This window comes from Schistosoma mansoni, chromosome W (genome assembly GCF_000237925.1).
Source record: "Schistosoma mansoni strain Puerto Rico chromosome W, complete genome".
Classification (NCBI taxonomy): Eukaryota; Metazoa; Platyhelminthes; class Trematoda; order Strigeidida; family Schistosomatidae; genus Schistosoma; species Schistosoma mansoni.
In genome coordinates, this window is record NC_031502.1 from 42,014,711 (window position 1) to 42,039,476 (window position 24,766).

The following is a 24,766-nucleotide window of genomic DNA, read 5'->3' on the forward strand; positions in this document are numbered from 1 at the left end:
GATACTACCCGGTAGCCCAAACTGAAGCAGGTGGTTTCCTTAGGGGGCTGCAACGCGAGCCTTTAACCTAAAGATCTGATCCACAAGGCAGTGGAGCATCGTGAGGAGATAAAGTCCCATAGCAGCCGCTGACCAACAATTGGTTCATACGCCATTTGTTCCCTCAGGATACTCGAGCCCATGTGCACCATTGGTTTGGAATCAGGGTTTTCCAACTCCTCTAGGTGGAAGCGCCGTGTTCACCAACCCGGTTAAAGCGCCGGACATTCGCTTTTCGTCCTCTCAATTTCGTGAACAACAGCCTCGCCACGAGAAGGTAGTGAGTAGGACTTTGCTGGTAGAGGCTATATACGCGTGGTCGCGTGAGAGCATTTCGAGAGGGAGAGCGGACTCTCCCTCTCCTATAAGTCATCAGTGTTTTCAATATTGCTGTGTTTGATCGAATACCTTCTGATATTCTCAACTGTCACAAACCTTCATCTTAATTAAACTCTAATTTCAACTCAGAGAACTAGGCAAACTAGTTTTTGTATCAATTAAGATGTACAAATGGGCAGATTGTTACTCATCTCTTGTAATGTGCTTCACAGTTTATGTTATATTTACTTTTTACATTGTAGACAAAGTTCATAATTTCAGTTATGTCCACATAAAATGTTCCGAAGTAAATATTCTTCCTTTAAAGAGCCTACAATAGTGTTGACGACAAGCTAATTGCTTTCAGATTTCTCTTCACAAGAATTAAAGGAGATACGTCTACCATCTCCTCTTGGTGACATAAACTATGCCGAAAACGCTAAAAGGTCTTGTTAGTCGTCATAAGAAGCGTTTTCAACAAGATGGATTTGATTTGGACTTGAGTTATATCTCCACCAGAATTATTGCGATGGGATTCCCTGCTGTTAAACTTGAAGGTGTTTATCGTAATCATATTGATGATGTTGTACGCTTTCTACAAACACGACATGCAAACCACTACAAAATCTATCACCTGTAAGTTGATTTCTGTTAAAAAGTACTTTTCTTAAATATCGAGTCAGTTTATCAATGACCATACATATGTTGCTTATAATGAGTCAAATCTGTAGTATGAAACTTTTGGGTTGTATATATTAAAACAATCAGTTTGTTATTCAACCTATGATTCAGTAAATATTACTCCTAACAAGTTTACAGTGAATTTAAAAGGTTGATAGCTGGAGTCACTTTGTCAAGGCTAAATATACATAGACCACTCACCCGTAGCTCATTAGTCATGTTTGAAAGCGAGTTCATTTGGATATCTGTCAACCGCGTTTTTGAGTTGTTTGTCTAAATTCGGAAGAAATTGACTCTTTGTCTTCTCGTAGATCTTGAGTTCAGAAAATTATATATATATATATATCATGAACTCATTCTTACTCGAGTCATATCGTCTATGCCTTCTCTCCCACTGCTGCTAATACTAGTGCTCCTACTCTGTTATTTGTTCTGATCGCTACATCTCTGTGCTACTGTGGTGTGTCAAATCGAAAAGCTGAACATATTAGCTAGGCTCTCGGTCATGCATGACTGAGTTTAAGTGTACATCCCTTTTGTTATTAGTTTGACTTGTTACTGTGCATATAAAGAGTGGATAGAAACATTTTTCATGATAAAATCTCTATAATAATGTAGCTACTTATATTAACGCTGATAGTTTAAGGAACTTCAATAATTTGAACATTGTCCTTAATATCGAGTTACATTCCGGATAAATTATTGAGAATGAATAAATATCATGCTGTTTTTCTAGTCCCACCATAGGTTTAATTAACTTTCTGGATTATAATGATTAACATTCGCTATGTTCACATCATTTCAAGTTTAACATAAAATTTCTCATCATAAAAATTAAATGTTTAGGAATTAGGATATGAAAGAGAGATAAGGAGATGGGTTGTTGAAAAATCAATATCGAGAAGAATAGTTGCTCATTAGCTCCTGCTTCTCAGCAGTTTTAACGTTCGTTTTGTTATTTTTATTGGTTAGCTCTTTTATTTTTCATGGTGAAATAGTTTCACCTCTTACCTTGTTTCCAATTACAGTCTACTGAGAATCGGGACATTTTCAAAGCACGTTTAACCTAAGGAAAAATGAAGCAAAAGTTGTAATGTTTGACAATTTGTGCAAGGACTATGTGTATATGGATAGGTAGCTTTCTCATATTTGAGTATATGAAGGTGCCGATTTATTAAGTATCAGGGAATGAAACATGTTTTCGGAATCTTACTTATCTTAGCTGGCTTTTTTAATTTATTCATTTGACTTCTTAATTAGTGGGTAAAATCAAATAAACCGTATTACTTTGTGGAATCAGATTCATAAAATCTTTTAGAGTACAAATTTATTTAGAAAGGAGCTTGTAAGTTTCAATACCATCTTGATCTTCAGTTTTTGAGTCTTGGCATTTTTGCATATATGGAAGTACTCTGTTAGTTATAAACTTTTTCTTAGCAGTATGTTATGACACCTCACATGATCAGTATCATCAAAGGTACTACTAGTTGAATGTCTATCACAATTTCTGGGTAAAGTCGAGATATTTGTTTAGCAATAGTGTTTCTTCGTCTCATTTCTTATACTAGATTCTAGATCCTTCACAATCGATTACTGTTGTTCAGATTTATTCATTCCTTTTCTTGTCTGTCTTAGTTTTTAGTATTTCGTACTTCTCTTTGCCTCATGTTAGTAGTTTTTTCTTGTTGCTTTTTCCTTGGTGTTGTATTGTGAGGTGTGTTGACTCATATGTTTACTAGATCCTATGCTGTTTATGAATATATATATATATATATATATATATATATATATATATATATATAATTATTATTATCTTTAAGTGTTACAGTAACTCACCAACAAATTTTTTTGTTATATTTTAATTGTTAAAAATTATTGATCCCACTAACAATATACATTTTACCACCAAGGTTCATAAATTAAAGTGTCCTACTACATTTTCCAAATACCCATATGTGGCTATTTCGTAACGTTTTCTGATGTGAAATTAATTCATCATTTATATTTCTTCTTTTTCACTTAATTGTATAGATGTGATGAAAGAGATTTTAACGTTTGTCGATTTGATGGTCCAGTCGCAAAATATCCATTCTCTGACCATAACGCTCCTCAGTTTGAACAAATCATTGCTTTGTGTGAAGATGTAAATGGATTTCTTAGTCAAGATCCTAAAAATGTCGTTGCAATTAATTGTAAAGCTGGAAAGGTAAATCACCTAGGCTTATTTATATAGTTGGTTTTTTGTTTGAACTATGATATTATCAAACAAATTATTCATATATTTTATTGATAACGTTTTTGGGAAGTGTTCATGAAAATGTTATTTTCAAAGGGTTACAAGTTGAGACTCACTTTACTATTCAGAAAATCAAAAGTATAACTTCTATCAAGCAACTCTGTAGTTTTTAGGTATTATTCGCCACACACTGATCGTATTTAGGGTACCACCGAAAACTAAGGACCACTGAGCAACCGTTCCGTCCTAGTATAGAGCTCTCCAGCAGTGCTCATCCACCACCCCACCACAAGGAATATAACACATGGCCTTTGTATCATCCGGCGAACGTCTAACCACTTGAAGCACTAAACTCGGCGTCCAGTGGAGCAGTCTCAGCCTTGGTTAAAATATGTAGTTGTTGTTGCTGAGCTTTGTATACTTTGATTAAGACAATTAAATAGTATCGATAGTTTTCGTACACACAAACTATGGTTCAGCGTATACATAAATCAGTACTTTGTAAGTGGGTTACATTTATTAAATTTTATTTATTAGGCACAACCCTATATCTGTTTATGAATAATTATGATCATATTTTCAGTTCACACATTGGTTGCAGTTTGTTTTATTTCACCAACTGAATATATAAATTGAAAGTTAGGTGACTCGTTGTTCCAGTTTATGATTGGCAGTTAAATTAATGGCTGTTTACTCCTGCACGCGAGCTGTATTTTATAACTATTTTTAAATCTGTAAATATTTTAATCTTTCAGGTTTATGGTGTAAATAGTTTTTTTTAGAATCTTAGAAACATAACTTATTACTATCTAACTAACTAAATATTTTGAGATAATTATTTATCAAATATATCTCCATTTAAAGAAGTAGCAGTGTGATTTCTGGTTATAGGAGTGTCACGAAAACTAGTATTCAGTAATAAGATTACATTAAATGTTGTTGTGTGAGAGCTCACAATGAATTATCGGTTTAGATATTCTTTTGAAATCCTGTTTGTTTAGAGATGATGTGAAATGCGGTTAAATAGTTTAGTCACTCCAAGCATCAAGTTAATACTATTATCTCTGAAGAGGTATTCAATAAAGTCCTCATAAATGACAAACAATTTTGTCATTAACTCTTAATCTGTGGGTGTGTATTTCCGTGTTTATCGTGGTTTCAAATAAGCGTTTGTTTATGTATTTCCTCTCAAATTCTCCTAAATATTGTATCATATGAATAGGCAGCAGTTTCAATATGCTTCTTTAATCTCTGTTGGTAATTATAAAAACGAAAAAGAATAAGACCTCCATAAAATGTTATAAGCTATTACATATTGCTATCAATAATGCCATTTATCTATAATTGAGTAGTGTGTTTTTCATATTAAATTTTTATCACAATATTTTGATAGGGGAGAACTGGTGTTATGGTCTGTGCATGTCTTCTTCGACTACACGATGTTATGAATGCAGAAGAATCACTGAAATTCTATGGTGAACAACGAACTGATAATGGTAAAGGTGTAACAATACCGAGTCAACGGCGTTATGTACATTATTATGATTTATTCTTAAAAAATAATCTACAATATCATAGAATTCCTCTTTTCTTAACAGCTGTACGTGTTTGTGGATTACAGTATTTACCAGGTAGTGTAATTTTTTTCTCTCCACCAATTATTTCAGTCACTTCAACTTTTTTACCATGGCTTAAACTCGTAACATTTCCCTATCTATGCACTACATCATACCCGTATGCTTACCTCTCTTATGTAATGGATATTGCAGTTCTAGTGACTACTGATCGAAAACACACATATATTTTATTATTCATACAGTAAACTGTAGCCTTTCATCCTGCTTTCTGACGTGTTGTATGAGTATATAATACATAACATCGACGATTACTTATCAGTTTTGATTGTAATTCGATTATGAATTACATATCTATACACTCGACTTTGAGCCACAACCCATTCGCATGAATGTTAGTAATAATACCTGGGTACTCAAACTGAAGTAGGTGCAGGGGAGCGTTTCGAACCAGAGCGCTTTGTGATTAAAATGTAGTTGATCAAATCACTAGTCCATGGTGCCACATTTTGTTCTTAGATTAGAAAACTGAGAATACGAAGCAATGTAGTTTGCAGTGCAGTTTTCCTTATGTTTTTACCATAGTCACTAAACCATTTAACCACCAATAAATTCGAATGTTTTTTTCTTATGTAACTTTCTTTTCTATTCTTGCATAACAATTTTTATGATTTGTAAAATATTTTCTAACTTCTCTGTTTTGTAAACATCAACATAATGTATTGTGTACAATAATATTCTTTCTGCCCTCCAGCATAGATAGCTTGTTGATGTAGAATTTATTTATATGACTTTATACCTTAATCATTTTCATACCGAAAAAACTTCTATGGAATTTTCTTCGTTCTGAATTATAAGTGTAACTATACCCTAGAGCTGAACTAATGCCAATCCAGAAAGCGATTTTTGGGTTTCAGCAGGAAATTTAAAAGTAAATAATTTTTTATCTTCATATAAAAAGCTTTGTACGAAATATCTTGATATACTTGTTTATAACGCTCATGGTTGATAAGAAAAGATTTCACCAGGATAAATAGGTAATGATAGTGTGAAAGGGAAAATACATCGAATACATGGTATCGGATGTTTCACGTAATAGATAAATAAGAGGGTTCTTATTCCCAATATCTTTTATACCGTGTCAGCCCTGAAGTAAACTGGAAGACCTGGCAACGTAGGGATGTTAAATAAATGTTTCATATGCATAACTTCTCCATATAGTTGTATTATAAATTTATCCCCACAACTCTAGCGAATTTAAAAATAAAGATTCCGTAGGCTATAAAGAATTTCTTAGAAAGTTATACTGATCATGAAAAGGCTCCAAAAAGGAGATTTATTCGTATTCTGTATCGACTTTTCTCTGATAATAAAATCAGAAAACTAATAAACCTTAAAAAGCTAATAAGCTTTTTAAGACCACTATGAATTAACAGATCTCATTACACTCCTGTGAAAATATTCCTGATTTTTACAAATTCCTCACTAGTCAAACATGCTTTTCAAAACCACAAGGTCGTTTTTCACGTCCATTATGACTTGACCCTGTAGTATAATTACATTGAAATGTTTAGTCGATCACGATATATAAGGAAATCATTGTTTAAAAGCTAGTTCAAATTTCGTTGAAAGCAAGAAAATTCACAATCCCTTGTGAGAAATGCTTCCACAGCCGCACACACTCATCGACGGAAGTTCCACGCACCACCTCGTTTTAGGGGCTTTCTTTCAAAGGAGTAGAGTGAAAGCGGATCCCCCGTTTTAAAATCATATTAGAGGACATAGGATGTTTACCAAGAAGAAAATGTTTTAATTCAAAACTCGTCTATGTGCACTCTGCAATCCTAAAGCAATACATATATAAATCTGCGTTGAATATTAGGTACCTTAGAGTTGTCTTCTATCTCACTTCATTGACTCCACAGACAACAGTTTCCAGTAACTATTCGTCTTGAACCTAGTCAAAGTTTAATAAATGTATCCATAATCTACTATCCAGGTTAATAACATAATTTAAAACCAGCTGATTTCTGAACAGGATAGTCATTTGTATTCAATATACTAAATTTTTTTAATGAATAAGTCATTCAGAAGATAGTGCGGAGAGGTGTCAAGTTTACCTAAAACATTGAATCATTGCGTATTTTTATCTTTTTCTACCACTAATTTCTTAAAATCAGTTATCTCCAAAATTTGAAAGGTGCTTTGTCGTACTTAATTCAAGTTGATAATTGAACTCACACAGTCTCACACAGTCTCATGTTTATTTGAAACAAGAACTGTAGTATTCATATTGCAATCAGACAGCTATATATATATATATATATATACAGAGAGAGAGAGAAAATTAGTTAGTACAAAGGCAAATAATCGAATGTCAGAAACTTATTTAATTGTTACGCTCTTATTCAGTATTGCATGGGGTAAGGTGGTGTACGGAGTCGTATAAGCTAGCTTTATAAATTCATTGGCAAGCTTGCTCCTGTTACCTTTCGTGGTAGGGCATAGGTTGCCCATCAGCATTCTCCATCAAACTCTGTCCTATGAAACCCTTTCCAGTTAATATTCTTCCTTTTTATATCTGCTTCCGATTCTCGATGTAGTGTGTACTTTGGTCTTCCTCTTTCCTATTCCCCTTCAGGATTCCAAGTTAGGGCTTGCTTCGTGATTCATTTTGATGGTTTCCACAATGTATGTCCTATCCACTTTCAACGTCTTTTCCTAATTTCCTCTTCATTTAGAAGATGGTTTGTTCTCTCCCACAGTAGGTTGATGCAGATGGCATCCGGTCAACGAACATTGAGTGTCTTGCGTAATCAACTGTTTATGAATACTTGTACCTTTTTGATGATAATTGTAACAGTTCTCTAAGTTTCAGCTCCATAGAGTAAAGCTATCTTGGTGTTCGTATTGAATATTGTGACTTTGATATTAGTTGATAGTCGTTTTGAGTTCTACATGTTCCTCCACTGTAGGAATGATGTATTTGCTTTGCCAATCCTAGCCTTTACGTCTGCATCGGATCCTCCTTGTTCATCTATGATGCTGCCCAGATGAGTGCGTGAAAGCTTCCACCTCTTCGAGAGTTTCTCCATTAATTGTGACTGGGTTGGTGTTCTCCGTGTTGTACTTGAGAATGTTGCTTTTTCCCTTGTGTATGTTGAGGCCTACTGATGCAGAGGCTTCTGCTACACTGGTTGTATTGACCTGCAATTATTGGTGTGAATGGGACAAAAAGGCTAGATCATCTGCAAAGTTCAAATCGTCTGGTTGCATCAAAGCTCTCCACTGTGTTCCGTGCTTTCTTGAAATTTTAAGGTCTTCATAATCCAGTCGACTATTAGAAGAAAGCAAGAGGGGGAGAGTGTGGTGTAGTGACGAGTTTCATTCAATTGACTGTTCAACGATGATTCGTAGTGTCACGATTTGGTCTGTGGAGGACCGATCCTTACGAAATCCGGCCTGTTGATCTGGAAGCTGGGTAGCTACTGAACCTTTATTCAGTTCAGCAACACTCTGTTAAGAACCTTTCCTGTTACCGATAGGGGAATGATGCCTCTGTAGTTTGCACATTTGCTTAGATCTCCTTTTCTTTGGTATCTTGATGATATATCCTTCTTCCCAGTCCGTCGGTGGCACCTGTTCTCTTTTTTAAATCTTCTTGAATTGAACGTGATGCATGTTTGCAGTTGTTTCTATGTGTAACTTCAGTGCTCCAGGTGGCATATTTTTAGACCCTGCTGCTTTTTTGATGACCATCCTGATTTCTTCGATCGTGGGTGAAGTAACAGTCATAAGAAGGTCTGTGTGTGCTGCTTCGGTATTTGGTGAATTCAGTGGAGTTGGTCTCTTCAAGAGTTCCTCGAAGTGTTCTACCCATTTGTCCCTCTTTTCTTGAATCTCAGTGATTGGCTTGCGTTCTTTGTCCTTGACTGGTCTCTCTGGTTTACCATATTTTCTTGTTCGTTTTTTCGTTGAGTCATATAGTCGTCTCATAATTCTTTCTGTTGCAGCTTTTTCCTCTGTCATTGCTGGGTGTTCCACGTATTTCTGCTTGTTGGCTTTAATTCTCTTCTTCACTTGCTTGTTTGCTTCCGTGTATTCGGTCTTCGCCTTGTTTTTCTGTGCTCTAGTCCAGCTGTCATTCACTTCCGCCCTCTTGTTCTTTCTCTAATCTTGCCCAGGGCACGAATAGAGATTCACTCTTTGACCTGGTGCCTCTTGGAGCAAAGCAACTCCTGTCATGTGTGGTCCGGTGAGACCCATGTAGCTTGTGTATACGTTTGGGGCAATAAAGTGCCACCTGTGACTATTTTGTTTAGGGCACATATATTTGCAAATCTCTCACCGTTCTTGTTCCTTTCTCCCAATCCATATCATCCCTTGATACCTTCACACCTGGTTTTGTCCATTCCGACTTTGGCGTTCAGGTCTCCCATCAAGATTGTCAGGTCCTTTCCTGAGCACTTCTCTACGATCAACTGCAGTCTCTCGTTGAATCGATCTCTATCGTCTTTGTTGCTATCGTTGGTGGGCGCATGGAACTGGATAACATTCAGTGTGATTTCCTTCGTTTTGGGGAATGGTTTGATGATTCTGGATCTATGAGATCCCTATCCTATAAGTGCTTTTCGTGACTCTTTGGATATCATTAGTGCAACTTTTCGTGTTTGGTAGGGATTTTCTTCTTCATAACCACAGTAGAGCAGCATCTCTCCGGAATATAATATTTTCCGTCCAGTTTGGATTCAATGTGTTTCAGTGATTCCAAGCGCTACCAGGTTGTACCTCCTCATTTCCGTAGCTATTTGATTGGTCCTCCCAGTCTTTCACACTGTCCGAACATTCCATGTAACTATATTAATTGTTGCTCTGGTTGCCAGGAATGGCATCGACCTCGTGAATTTCGAAGAATCTCAACTTTCAGTATAAAGCGTCATAGTTCTTCTGGATTAAGATCCTTCAACTCGGATGTCAGAGTTTAAATGGTTTGATTTGTTTATTCTGCTTGGCCTTTTTTAGAAAGGTTTTTTGCAGTGTGTGGTTACCAACTCTCCTCTTTCCGGGCTTTGGACTGGCGGTAACCTCGAAAGGGCTCCAGGTGGAGTATTTAAGACAATTACTTTTTATTATCATATATTCACCGTTGTTTCCCATTTAAATTAGTTGGCATCCCATCTGTATATATAATGTACATAATGTATACGTCATTGGCAAACTTGTTCGTGGAAAAATCTTTTTATGCAGCATTGGTTACTGTAGTTATGCATCCCAGCTTTTTTGACGTTATATCAGCTTTTTAACAAAATGCTTATCGTTCATAAACACCCGTGTTGTCCATAATCGATCTATTTGCTCCGTACTTGTTACTAATTCTTGAGTGATTTAGTGAGACGTTGTCACTATGTACTTGAAAAAAGATTTGATGTTAAAAAAGGCTCGTTAATAATAGATTTTTTAAACTTCAAATGTGTTTGAAACGAAATGGTATCATATTTTGTTTTCAGTTAAACATATTAGTTATTATAACTCAATATCATGTAAAACTTTAACAAATACACAATACCTTCTCTTACTTTATAAAATTATCTTTTGTCAAAATAGTTAACATTATGTCGATTGTCAAAATTATATTTTAAGCGAAACAAGTGAGCATTTACCTTCGCTTTGATTGATTATATTGGACATCTCTCAAGAATGATACATTTTAATCACTCGTATTGTTTTCTCTTTCCCTTTTGTTTACTTTGTCGTTTTTTATCCTACTTTTCAGGCCTTTTGTTAGATCTACAACTGTATACATTTGATTCATCTCATGTGTTTGAACAAAATTGTGCAACATTCTCTTCCGAACCGATACATCAAAATGAAGTTGTTATAAAACCGAAACAAGATATTCTGTTATTTGGAGATGTTCGAGTTAAATTCTATGCTAGACACCATATGTTAAATAAAGTAAGTTACCTTGACATTTATTTTTCCATTCATAAGTCGCATGGAAAAAATTTATTGGTAGAAATCATCTTTTTTCTGCAAGGAATTTTTATAATTTGGCATACAAGTTATAACCCGATATGCATCAGATGATCACAATCCTTACATATATAAGCAAGTAATCAGGATATAATCAGACTCGTACTTGACACCCTGAAGTAATGGGTCATAGAATTCAAAAGAATACTCATCTTGCACTAGTCTTATTCAAGGTCACTGAAATAAAAATTAACCGGACAAAACAAAATATCATTTTATCAACCAATCACAATCAACTGACCACATTATTCCATTTTGAAATGGTTTGGATTATCGTGTTGTTTATATTTTTAACTGAAATCTAATCAGTCTAATTTGGCATATGAGTGAGTGTTTGTACAGAATTTCGAATGTTTTTCATTTCGTTGTAGTGGAACTTTTAAGGAATTTACCAATCCTTATTAACTGGGTTACTCGTAACGTCTATTACTGAATTAGTTAACTTTGAATTATATGATAAATCGCTAAATTCACAAATTATTTCACTTTCCATATTTGAATATCTTGTTATGTAATAGGACAGATCTGGAAGATATCTAATTTAAGTCGTAATAAAATTCATTTAAAACCAAAATGTCAATAACATAAGAACAAATCTCTAATTACCAGAAAATGATAAAATTCGTATTCATCTTATCTTCTATGTTAAAATAAATGTAAATGTTTCATTTGATGAAAAGCACATGTAACAGTGTATATGACTATTTTAATTGATGTTTGTAAGTAGTAGTCGGCGAAATATTCAAACCTTTGTGTTAGTTTTAAATTGTATTTTATTACAGAAAATAAATTCATAATGGTTGTTTAAAAATGAAAAAGGAATACATATTAAATGTTACATAATTCAATGATCAATTATTTTCGAAACGATAATTTCTCATTTCAATAATTGCTTCCTAAAAATGGAGCGATATATTTGTTAATTTCATTCTTTGCAGAAAAAAATTCTATTTATCATATACTTACTAGCAATAAGTAGTTTTTAAAATAAACTGATCGAAACTCTTATAAAAAGTCTATTATAAATTGATCTTTTAAGAATCTTGTTAACAAGAAGTTTTTATGGAATGTTAAATTAATAAATGAAATATGCTAATCGATCGATACTATTTGGTGATACAACGTAGTCGTGTAACGGTTACTCACGAGACCGGATCATTGATGTAAGCTCCTAATTTAACTGATATCAGTAGTCGAAATGCTTTTTTCATCTAACAAAACATAGTTCAATATGAAATATTGAACACAAGAGTAAACATGATTAGAAGTCATCTAATAGATAAATGCTTGAAGGACATAGCACTTATAAGTTGTTCACTGTTTGATAGAATAAATACTTAACCATCAAGTGTAATTCGTTACCGCTTCTTATGAAAACCATGACCTGTAGAATCAAGCAAATTGATGGAAGTATACATTATCATCACATTACTATTACAAATTGGTTTGAGTTGAAATTATGAAATAGTTTATTTTAATCACAGCTTCAAAGTGTTGGCCTCATCCTATTATTTAAAAGTCTTGTACTCGATTTCATGTATAATCATGGATGGACACAGCTGTTGAATGAACTATGACAGAAATAATCTCTGATGCTTCCTCATTCTTAGTGATTTTCGTAATGATTTGGCTTCGTAATGAAAAGTATCTTGTTATGTTCTGGAGTCATGTTATACATATCCTGTATTCATGCTAAAACCAGCTTAAATTGGGTAAAAAAACCAAGAGTGAGTAAGGATCCTTTACCGGCTAGCTAAATCGAAAATATGTACACAACTGATTAATAAATATTTAACGTTGAAAAATTCCCATCATATTAAAGCACAGATAAATAGACGAAGAATATTCTTTTCAATAACTTAATGGTTCACCTCAGAAAGTAAAGCCCGATTTTTAATCGATAGCATATATTTCTACTTCCTCAGAAAACTTGACCGAATCCTGACTGATATTGTGCATCCATCGGCATCCCTCGCTCACCTCGTCTGGCTGACCCGTACATCTTCAATAAAAAACTGCATCGATAACAGAAAGTTTTAAACTTGTATAAAACATACTTATAGAAATTTACGTATGTATTTCTGTCGATTAATGGAACTCATTTATTAAGCACTGATATGTGTATCCAGTTCTAAGTCATACCTTTAGTTGAGAAGTCTAATGTTTGGCACTACTCAGATCCTGAAACTAAGGCAGATGTCCCTAGGTTCAAACGTGAATCTCAACTTAAAATCGATCCCTTTGACTGCTAAGCCGCAGTGTTACTACTTTTTAAAAATAATTCAAATAAGCCTACTTATCTACGCAGCCATTATTTTTTTCAAAGTTTGCTTGTTACTGGTTTTTGTAGTACAATCTATTTTGTTGAAATAAGACTGATCGCGAGTCCTAGCCTCCACTGCTAGTCAAAATTTATCTATTTTCATTTAGTTAGGGATATTTTATATGGCTGCTTCATACAATCAGAAATTGCTTATTATCACTGAAGTTCCGAGAAGCACTAGTATCAAAAAGTTCTCAAGGAAGTACATTAACCTTGTACACTGACTCTACTCGAACATTATTGATTGAGTCAGAGATTATGGTAAACTTCATCATAATCAATAACTTCAAGTCGTGTCCGTCAGCTTTTCCTGTTTTCCTATTTTTATTTAACTTTGTCATAGACATTATCCTAAAAATAAAATTCTCATCGTCTGACTTTTCAAGGGTTAACTTTGTAATAGGATACTCATTTGTTAACTTGAAATACCCAGATGATAGTCCTATTTAGTGAAGACCCTAAAAAAAATGCAGAGTCTTCTGGCCGTCGTAAGCAACAATGCTAGCATGTGTGGAATGGGTTTCACTCTCTCTAAGTGCAAAGCTTTGCTTCTGGACTATCCATAGGTGCCTTAGAACCATTTCTCGTGCATTATCAAGACCATCGAATTAACAATTATGAGGTTAGATTCACAGTATTATTAAAGTATTGCAAATTGGTTGACTAGGTAGTGAATCTTTGTCGGCTAAAATGGTTAGGTTATGTATTATTAATACGCATCCACCGACTACCTCGATGGTGAATAACGAGTTGTGTGGGAGTTGGTTGGGATAAAGGTAAAGGTAGCCAAACAAAAATATGACATCACTTCATGAAGACGTTGATTGTTGAATTGAGCCATTTGGGTAGGTACAAACTACCTGTTTGGTGTCCTCATCTCAAAATAGCTCGCAATAGCCCAGGTGCGTTCACTATTTGTCTTCCCTTATAACCTAAGTTTCTCAATGTTGGGGAAATATTTTATCTATAAACGATAGTTTACTGTTAATCGCTTGTGTAACAGTACAATTGCTGGTTTCTCTTATAAATTATCGTCCAGACTGCATATTTCAATAAGTTTTAATGACCATTAGTAGTTGTATGTGCAAAGAAATAATAATACTTATCAGATAAAAAAAATAGGGCTTTAGTTAGCATTTAATGCTAATTCGTAAAACTTATCTAATGTAGGATTTGTAGTTATAGAAATGGATAACTAAAGTATACCAGTTACCATTTGACGTTAATGAAACAACGCACCGGTAATTTAGATTACTACATATTTCTCGAAAAGCACTAGGTTAATTTTCTGTGAATTCTTCATTCCCATGTAAGTTTGCTGCCAAACGACTTTGAAGGCAATATGTAATGACAATCAAGGCCTGTTACTTACGTAAACACTGTTCGCCAGTTGTTATAATTGAGATTTCATTGTGTTAATACAGACCACTTGAGTCCTAGTGACTCAGTCAATGACCACTGTTTAAGACTAGGGTTTGCGTTTTCCAACACTTTGGTAAAATATATAATATCAAGATTGATAAGGCTGCTTATCCACTGGAATTCCTTTAGAATGAAAGTTATTCACGTTAGACATTTTCGTCATGGTTTATCTAAATTACTACCATTGTATTAATGAAATTTTTCGTTATCCATGGTTAAATCATAACGATCTGCAAGTGTATAAGTATAGACTACATGAGATTTTCTGAGATGTTAGAGATTAGAAACTCATGTTGATGTTTTCGGTCTTGTTTTCTGAACTAGTTGGTTTACTTGCGAAGCTTTCATTGTCGTTCCGGACAATATTATCAGCTCTTATCTCACGTAGAAGTAAAGCATTTAGTTAATCCATAAATATTAAATTAACCTGCTTTGATGACCTTGTCTGTGAATGTTTATTTTTTGCGGTTTTGTCAGTCTTGTTTGGCTTTATATTTCACTGAATTAAAAAGCTCACTTCTACGTGAAGTAACCTCCAGAATGATAATAGCCTCACAATTAGATCATCCGGCTCACAATAATACACAACTAAAATGAACATTCCTATATTACAGTTAGTCTTTAGTGTAAAGAAAGGAAAGCTACTTTCGATAATTTGGTAGCAATTTGATGTCGAGACTTGAATATGCTCCCATTTGACAATCAAGATATACACTAACTAAATAAATCCTTCATTTCCGTTAATTCTCCAGCTTATAATAGTCTATAATGGAAAAACGTATATTGTTAGGAAGTGTAACAGCTTGAACTGATTCAATAACGTATCGAATTATTGTATAGTTATGCCTTTTTTGTCTCTCTCTCCTATATTTTCATGTTAAACTTAGTGGTTATCAATATCTCTGTGGCTAACCTCTCTCTACATCAAATACAGATGGATTTGTATTTTGAAGTGTGATAATCATCTTGTTTTTCTCACTAGCTCTAATATTTTCTCAAATTAGTTCTGCATCACGGCTCTACGTAAGTAAATAGGTTTTAACGTCAAGTATAAAATCAGTACTAAACAAATGGTAGTAGGTTGATTTAGAAATGTAATTCAATATTTCCTTTAAAGATATTAATCAGTTATTAGCTTATCGAATTCAGGTTTTTGATGGTGGTCTGACATTCATTGATTCATGATCTGAATCAAAACTTAACAATCTCCACAACCTCATATTGATAATTACTATGTGCTCACTAGTGACTACCTCCGTGAAGTAATTCTCGGAGTTCTAGTGAGAAGCTGTGACCAGTGGAGCTAACTCATGTCGGGTAGAGACATATACCTACCTCAGACAATGGAAGATGGTCGCAAAATTTCGTGGATTAGTTGAGGCTAGACATTAACACCGTTGAATGCCGACCAGCTCAGTGATCTAGAGGTTAAGTGCTCGCGTACAAAACCTAAGGTCCTGGCCTCGAATCCCGCATGCGGGATCGTGGATGCACGCTGCTGAAGAGTCCCATACCAGGATGAAACTGCCGTCCAATGCTTCCAGGTTTTCAATGGTGGTCTAACATTCATCGATTCATGATCTCAATCAAAAACTTAACAATCTCCCCGATCCCACACTGATAAGACAAAATTACTTAATCGGTTGATTATTGGTACTAGTTACGAAGGAGTCGAAATAATAGTTATATAAATTTGAAATCTAAGAAGCGTATGTTTAAGCAAATTTACAATACCACCATAAATTAGGAGACTTGACAGACTTTCTCTTTACACAAACATTAGGTTTATTGATATCTGTTTGTTTTGCTTCTGATGTTTGTAAGAGATCAGTCTAATGAAATTTTATAAATAAATTTCGATATCCAGATTTGCTTTGACATGGTGGCTAGTAGTCAGTCAGTCATACACAACGTAGAACCTAGTACACATGTGCATCGGCTCAAGTTACCACACTATCAGCACAAAGAAATGTAATCTCAGGACAGTAGAAGTAGTAACAGTATCAGTGGTAGCAGAAAAGATTGGTTTTAGGTATTATAATTCTGTTGGGAAGATTCAAAATATTCCTCGAAAAAGTACAAAAGGGGATTTTATCCAATCGGTGTTGAATAAAGGTTTCTCAAAAACATCTAGAAAGTGAAGAGTCACTTGTCATATTTCTGATTAGATAATTACCTACCTTGTTACTATACTTAGTGTAGTTACGGAAACTTCCAAGAACCCAAGGTCACCATAAAAACCTTCGATTTTCCTTACATATACTAACCTCAGAGTAAAGCGTTCTTTCCGCATTTTGCGCCTTTACTTGTTCGATTCGCCGTGTAGTTTAAGCCTGGGGTAATTAGAAGCGTTTAGGAAACTGATTCGAGCGTCCAGCTAGCAGACTTATCAAATTCGAGAAGAAAAATTGACTTCATGAAATAAAATAATAATATAAATTTAGAACGGAAGGTGTGAGTAAAGAGAAAGATTTAATTCATCTGCACCATTCCGACCGCTTTTGAGTCATGTCATCCGTCTCCAAACATTAGATACGATAATCGCGCAAACAGAACCAGGTGATCTACATCTAACTACATGGTTCTGTTTAACAGCAACGATTGCATAAACTCATACCACATTCCCTAATGTTTTCCTAACTTACCGCTACATCAACCAATATCAATACGGTGACCACTATCAACTAAATTGTAAACAGATTTTAGCAAAAAGATAAATATGGAAATAGTTATACTGTTTTATTTTTTCTCTGATCGGATCCTACTTTGTAACTAATCAATTAGTTCTTAAGTTCAATTTACTGGTATTGATATTTTACATACCTTATCGATATTACATATATACACATTTATGCATTTACTGATTTTCATTGCCGTTTCTTCAAAGAGTATCATTCTAATTCTTATGTGTTTACATTCTTATTAAATATTTCCATATATTCAATCATGTGATCATTTTGTGTAGGTCATTATCAAATATACAAATGTGTAGCAACTTTTATCAGCGTTTCTGTGTGTTTTATTTTAACAAGTCTCACTACTTTCATTTGTATTTGAATTTTTTATGGGAAAGCTTCTAGACAGTCATCGTCAGTTTAGTAAGTACTTAAAGCGAGTGTTTATCTGTCGAAGCTGCTATATTTTATACTAGCACGAGGAGAGGAAAGAGAAAGATAATTAGGACAAGACGGAAAATAATAATGAGAGTAGTGGGGGTCTAAATGTAAAACACAGTTTATAAGAAGTAAACGCGATCGAAGAATGAAAAGTTAGCAATGATAGTGTTGTATTTTCAATGGAACAGATTCTTGAACTGTATTGCGGCGCGCATAATTGGGTTGTTTATTGTCGGAGCAGTTGTATTATATGATCCGATTTTTGACTTACTCTTTTATATTCTCTGTAGTCTTCCTTTAACTTGGCATCCAATCGGAAGATGAAGTTAGCAAATGATATATAAAATCCTAAATACAATTATTAAATAATGTAGCCTTATTCCATATCTTATCGCATCATTTTAGTAATGATGATTATTATTTACAACTAGTTGACTTACCGGTATCAATGCCAAGGTCGAACTTGATAACTTCAAATAAGTTGAGCATTAGGTAGAAAGTTAATAATAAATATATTTTTTTGTTAAATTCCAATGAGTAGAAAAATTGTACTTCTGACCTTTCGTACAATTGTACTATTTAAACTTGTGTTAATTTATTTCGGTCATTTATTTACTCTGAAGAAGTGGCTTACGGCAAGTCGCGAAACGTCAGAAATATGATTTTTCTACTCATTGGGATATAACAGAATATATATTTATTAGTTGACTTGTCGATGTTTTAGATACAAAATTATTCTTAAAATGATAATCAGACGTATTTCATATGTGGTACTACCAACCAAAACATACTAAATAAAAGAAGCACCAATAGTGCAATAAAAATCCACTGTAATTAAATTTCATTTCACTAAAATAAGAGTATGACTATACTATGCCATCAATAAACACTCTGCCTATTTTTAGTGAGAAACCTTTTCAGATGCATGATAGTTACCTACCAGTGTAATTGGATGATGGTTGTCTAATATGGCTGATTGATTGAGTTTAGAAATAATAACGATTGATTACTAATTTAATGGTCTAAAGTTGAACCCCTCTCTGCAAGACCTAAAGGTCTAGAGCCCGACCCCTGGCCTAGTAAATCTGCACTACTGGGAAGTCCTGTACTAAAACAAAACAACGTTCTATTGTTTCCTGCTTCTCTAACTGAAGTCAGTCCGTGACGCAAACTACATAATGTAACAATCTCTATGAGCCGTTTATAAAAATTGAATAAAAGCACTAGTCTTCAAGAATCACAACTATGACTCACGCAGTTATCTAATATCTCAGCGATGTGTTAATCTGAGTTGAATGATTTCATTGATTGTTTCTTCTGCACAGAATGACCTTATCCGTTAAAATAGGACTGTCATAGTCTGTACTCTATAACGTTATATATATATATATATATATATATATATATCATTCAATGTGTTTTAGCTATAAATATTTTGATGTCTACTTAGTATGTTTTAACACTGCTATGCATATGTACCAATTGATGCTTCGTAATTGTACATTATTTATTACTACTACTCATAATTTGTAGAAGATATGCCAACTATGGTTCAACACATACTTTGTGGTGCATGGAGAAGGGTCATCTAATTGTGTCTCCAGTTCTAAGGTAGATATTTTGTATCATTTGTATTTCATGCATCTAGTAATTATCAACATTTTATTTCCCATTATATATATATATATATATATTGAAGTCTATTATCTCCACGTATCATGGATCAACATCAACTGAGTTTAACTTTCCACCAATGCTACATTCAAACAACGGTAAACGTTGATCATATTTGCGACCCATCGCACATGTAAAACATCACACCATTAAAAAATTAATACTTAACCAGGTTTGTTTTGTACTACTTTATAGCAGTGGGATATGCAAATTATTAATGTTCTTTACTAAATGTCTTGGACTAGTTTCGTGCATATTTGTGACGTGTGTGTATTTATTCTTTTTTCTTGTATCTTATTGGTTAAGTTAACTATTGAGGAACTATCTCTTTTCTGACTGGTTACCACATTTTGTTTAAATAGCCATTTTGAACGTGTCATTTCCGCACTTGTCTGCTTTGTAAGTATGGTGTTGTTGTATTTATCCCCTTAAACGTGAAGGTGAAGTTAAGCTATACCACAGAGCAACCTTGACATGTAAACCGTTTCAAATAATCAAAAGACAGCTACAAAAAATGAATTATTGCATAAAAATAGAGATTTCACTTAGTATATATCAATTTTATGTTATTGATAAGCTCATATAAGTTGTTTGGATGATGGATTCATAGTAACCTGCCTTCGAGATCTTTGAACGGTGGTAAGAAATACGTAATACGACTCTACATAGCTTCGTTGTGGTCTTTCTGAGTAGATTCCCCTACAACATTGATACCGTTTATACCTGACCTTTTAGAAACTGCTACAACCCTTCAGATTCTATAACTTGTGGTCTAATCACCCAATGAGCAATCATAAATATCATTTCTAAGTTAATTAGAACGAATAAAAAATGATCCAGTCCGAATAGATTCTGTAGACCAACAAACAGCATTGTAACATAAATCCATCTCCAGTAGGCTCATGCTCATCCCAACATACTTCACCTTCAAAATCCTATATTAATGTACTTTTTCATATTATATTGACTTTTAAATAGCTTGTAATGTTTTCCGAAAGAAATCCATCCAAGCGTCATCAGTTCACATTGAACACCACCTATTTTATCTTCGTTAGAAGTTATGCTGTTTTAAAGAGCTACTGTGACTGCCCATTCTTCATTGGTTCAGCTGTAAGGCTCAACTTGACAGAACCATCTGTTATTTATTTAGTTTCATATATCAATATGTCAAAGCAGACAAGGCAATCTTCTAACTTAACCGACCTCGAGTGCTTTATTTCGGCGAGTTTGACAGTATTTTAGAAATGCCAGTTTAGAAATATTAAAGCTAGTCATTATGTTCTAGTTATGGAGGGTAGTCATTTAATGTGGCAATGAACCTACTTAGATTATAACTCACTAAGTACAGTTTGTGTATTCAGCTTTCAGTCATACGCTGTTAAAGTAAATCTGTTGGAATCGCCACATTATTCTTGCGAAATTCCGTCTTCTCTGGTGTTCTCTTCTGGCTGTTGTAGACTTAGTTTAGAAAACACTGTAGAATAACTTTTTGATTTTAGTTTTGTGGAAAGATATCAACTTATTCAGTGAGGACCTCTAGATTAATAGTTAAACAAAACTTTTAATATTAGTTATATTCGCGCAGGGACATTCACCTAATCTATACATTCTGCAACTTATATAACACTGTCGGGATGTATGACTTAATGTTTTTACCAAACTCCTGAAATTAATTGCTGTTTTTACAAGCGTCTGATAGACTAGTACTGGATTTTACACGAATAAACAATTACACAATTCATTTCAAATTTAAAAGAAAAAGTAGAACTTTTCTATTTGTTTTTATTTTAGGAAGGTTTTAACAATGATCACTGTACATGTGCATTTCCACCATCAACAATAGCATCATCCTCTCGTGAACAGTTACTTGGTCACTCATTTCTAAAATTACCGCTCTCTGAATTAGATAAAGCTTATAAAGGGAAGTCGAAATTCTTGACATCAGAATGCAATGTAAGTCTTCTCGTTCTATACTTTATTGACTTGATTAATGAGAATAAGTGTGACATTGACTTTGTGGTAAAAGTGCTCAACTTCCAGCCAGAGTCGCAGGCTCAAATCCCGTATCATATAACTCTGTTTGGAGACTTTGTGTAGTGTTTGTACGAAGTGATGGATGCTTTGGGAATAATTGTGCGCTTTTTCGTAAGTACAATCCAATACCTTCACATGGGTTCACAGTGTTCTCAATACTACAAGCTCTCGTTCATTCTTAGCCAAGAGGGTACGTTGTGAATAGATTCCAGGGTTTATATTCGATACACCACGTTCTATATTTTTACTTATTTCTGCCTGGTTAGTATTATTGTTTCTCCAGCTTAGAGTGTGAATCAATGCCGAACATATGAATCTGCACTTGATAAATAAGTTTTCTCTAAAAAAATCATTTTATCATTCTTAACGATAAATAGTATAGGGATAATTTACTAGTGTGTTATATCCTGGTGAAGACATAAGTACGGGTAACTCCCAGGACCTGTTAATGGACGATTATTCTATATATATTCTTATCGTTTAAATATTGAGTAACTAGGTTGTGTATATCTATATGCATCTTATTATAAGCTTCATTTCGGCCTATGGATTATTATTATACGAATTACTGTCCCTAAATTATATTCATTTTATTGATTACTTTCTCCCACGTTCACAGTCAGATTTGGCTTGATTTTGTACAAATATTATTTTCTGTTTTATGGTGTGATGCGGTTTGTCTGTCTACTACATAGACCGAGTATGCTTGAAATAAATGATTCGCATAGCAGAAGCTGTGATTAGTGTTCTGGACTCAATTAAAAGAGCTAGGCGGACAAGGGACCAATAAGGTCGCTAGACTGCTCATACGGTCGAAGTCATTGGTTAGCACAGCGCTACAATTGGAAAAGTCGTATTCCGATTGGTGGGTAAATCACGTGAATAAAAGCCGGACATAAATTCATAACGAATTGGATACGGCCTTTTATAAAGCCACAACATAGTGATACAGAGGGCTTGTGTAGATCGTCGAGTTTATAGTTTAACAACAATAAAATCAATCCGTAATGTGAAAATCAAATACCTAAAACACCAAGGCACTGCTCTACTTTCTATTCTCAGCCATAAATCCAAGTTTTAGACTCGTTTTCTGTTTCTAGCAAACGATGTTTAAAATATAAAGAGAACTCATTATTCAAACTCATGATCAATTTCGCAGTTCTAGATTATTTCTGAGTCATTAGACTAGAAATAAAAATAGAAAACTGAATAAAGAGTATAAATTGGTCACTACATAGTGAGGAATATTATGTTGACTGATTTTTATAGACCGATAGATCTAATGTTGTGAATAAACTAGTTCACAAAAGTTATTTCACTAGATTAAGCAGTATTTTAATCTGTGGATGTAAGTGATTCTAGAAGGTTGACCGATGTTACTACCCTTCCGTTCAGTATTCTGTAGACTGTTCAACCCACAAGATTGCTTACTGTAACTGTTAATTTAAGATCAACTGCTCTTTTGTTAACCATTTGATTTGTTATTATCCAGATTAAAATTGATTAATCATCAATAATTAGCGGCTAACTTAATACTAACTAGATGTATTTTATTTTCACTTGATAGTTCTAGTTATGATTACCACTAAAATTAATTTTTTTCATAGGATATTTACCATGGTATTAATAATCATCTTTGTGGAATAAGAGTAGATTAAGTTAAAGTTGCTAGAAGCTGTTACATCTGACAGAATAGATATGAATTTGTCTAATATTTAGTATTGTAGCCGTTAGTTAAAATAGTTGCTTGCATCTCTTAATTTTAACTTCAGAATAAATATATATGTCTGTTTAAATTTTCGTGATACTTATTACCGAACATTCAATGTTTCAGAAGGGGGTTTTGTGGAGATTTTTTTAGTAATTATATATAGTTGAGATCATAAATCAATTGAAGCTAAATTACCATGGAAAACATAGAAGCACTGGATGGCCGTTTCGTCATATTGTGGGACTCCTCGGCAGTGCGCATCCACGATCCCGCCTCGCGGTATTCAAACCCAGGACCTATCGGTTTCGCGCCTGAGCGCTTAACCACTAGACCACTGAGCCGGCATCCAACGGTTTCAACAAAATTTCTTTAGATTTGTTTTAATTAAAATGTTGTATATATATATATATATATATATATATATATATATATATATATTAGCCACGTCAATTTAAGTGATTTTATCAGAAGCTTACAACGTATCACTAACTAATTACTGCATAAATCAAGTCGAATCATAACGATTGTTGTTGTATTTTTCTCTTGATCTGTCCATTAAAAAATGAGTTGGTATAAAATTCACACATCAGATATATTAAGCGAACAAAAAGCTATTTTCATATTAGTAAAATTAATCGGGAACACTTGTGGATGATCAATGGCAGGTAGCCACCGTAGTATCATTTTCACAAGTTTTATTGAAATTTTTACTTATCCGTACTAATAAAATCATTACGATAATCAAATATGCGGTAGTAAATAAAGAACAGGGATCTGTATGCGATTTGAATATTTACTATGTGATCTAATAATATAAATGAATGAATACAATTCTTTTCTTTTTTATTTTTTCAGATTACTTTGTATTTTACATGTCCCTATTGTATTGAAAGAAAAAACAATCATTTGAATACTAATAATTCCAATCAGTCACTTCCAAAGACACTAGATTTGCCAACAGATGATCAGAAAGCCATTTCACCAAGTAAGCGTGCAATTGTCCATTGGGCGACATCTTTATCATCTCATCCCTACTTATTGTCTCCATCGTCTACAAAATCTAGAGACTTGAAGAAAGCAAGTGGTGTACATTGTGATGGGAGTCCTAGTTTAATACCCAAAGCAAATGTAACTGATGCATCCGGATGTCAAAACATTGGGGCACTCGATAAATCAAATAGTGTATTTTCACTAGGATCTTTACCATCATGTTCAGCTGTCAGTAATCATGATCGAGATGTCAGTTCAGATGAAGAAGAATATGATGACGATGATGACAATTACGACAGTGAGGAACACTACAATGATTGTAATATTCATGTGGAGCACAAAACTACTTTCCCCGTTACTACCACTACTTCCCTATTGCGAAATACTAACAGTTCACCATCTTTATTGGCTCACAAAAGGAATTTTTCGTTAAGACATAGAACAGAAAAATTAAACACATCAATTAAATCAAATCAATCCGTTACTGATGTGATAAAAACGCCTAATAAAGTGGAGCTGACAAAACCAACTACTCCTGTTGTCCACTACTTTGTAAAACACCCACAATTGAGACGTCAATCATCAGAGGTTACATTAAATCATTCAGTTAGTTGA

General features: G+C 34.0%; 1 protein-coding gene across 1 annotated transcript; it reads left to right on the forward strand.

Moving 5' to 3' along the window:
- Positions 1 to 618: 618 nt before the first annotated feature.
- On the forward strand, positions 619 to 24,766 carry Smp_154470 (putative pten; the record flags this gene model as incomplete). The annotated part of the gene is made up of 7 exons (XM_018789750.1): positions 619 to 993; positions 3,070 to 3,244; positions 4,668 to 4,905; positions 10,622 to 10,803; positions 19,276 to 19,353; positions 21,208 to 21,369; positions 24,017 to 24,766. Exons 1-7 carry the CDS (start codon positions 785 to 787, stop codon positions 24,764 to 24,766), a joined length of 1,794 nt encoding a protein of 597 aa, XP_018655162.1. The 5' UTR covers positions 619 to 784.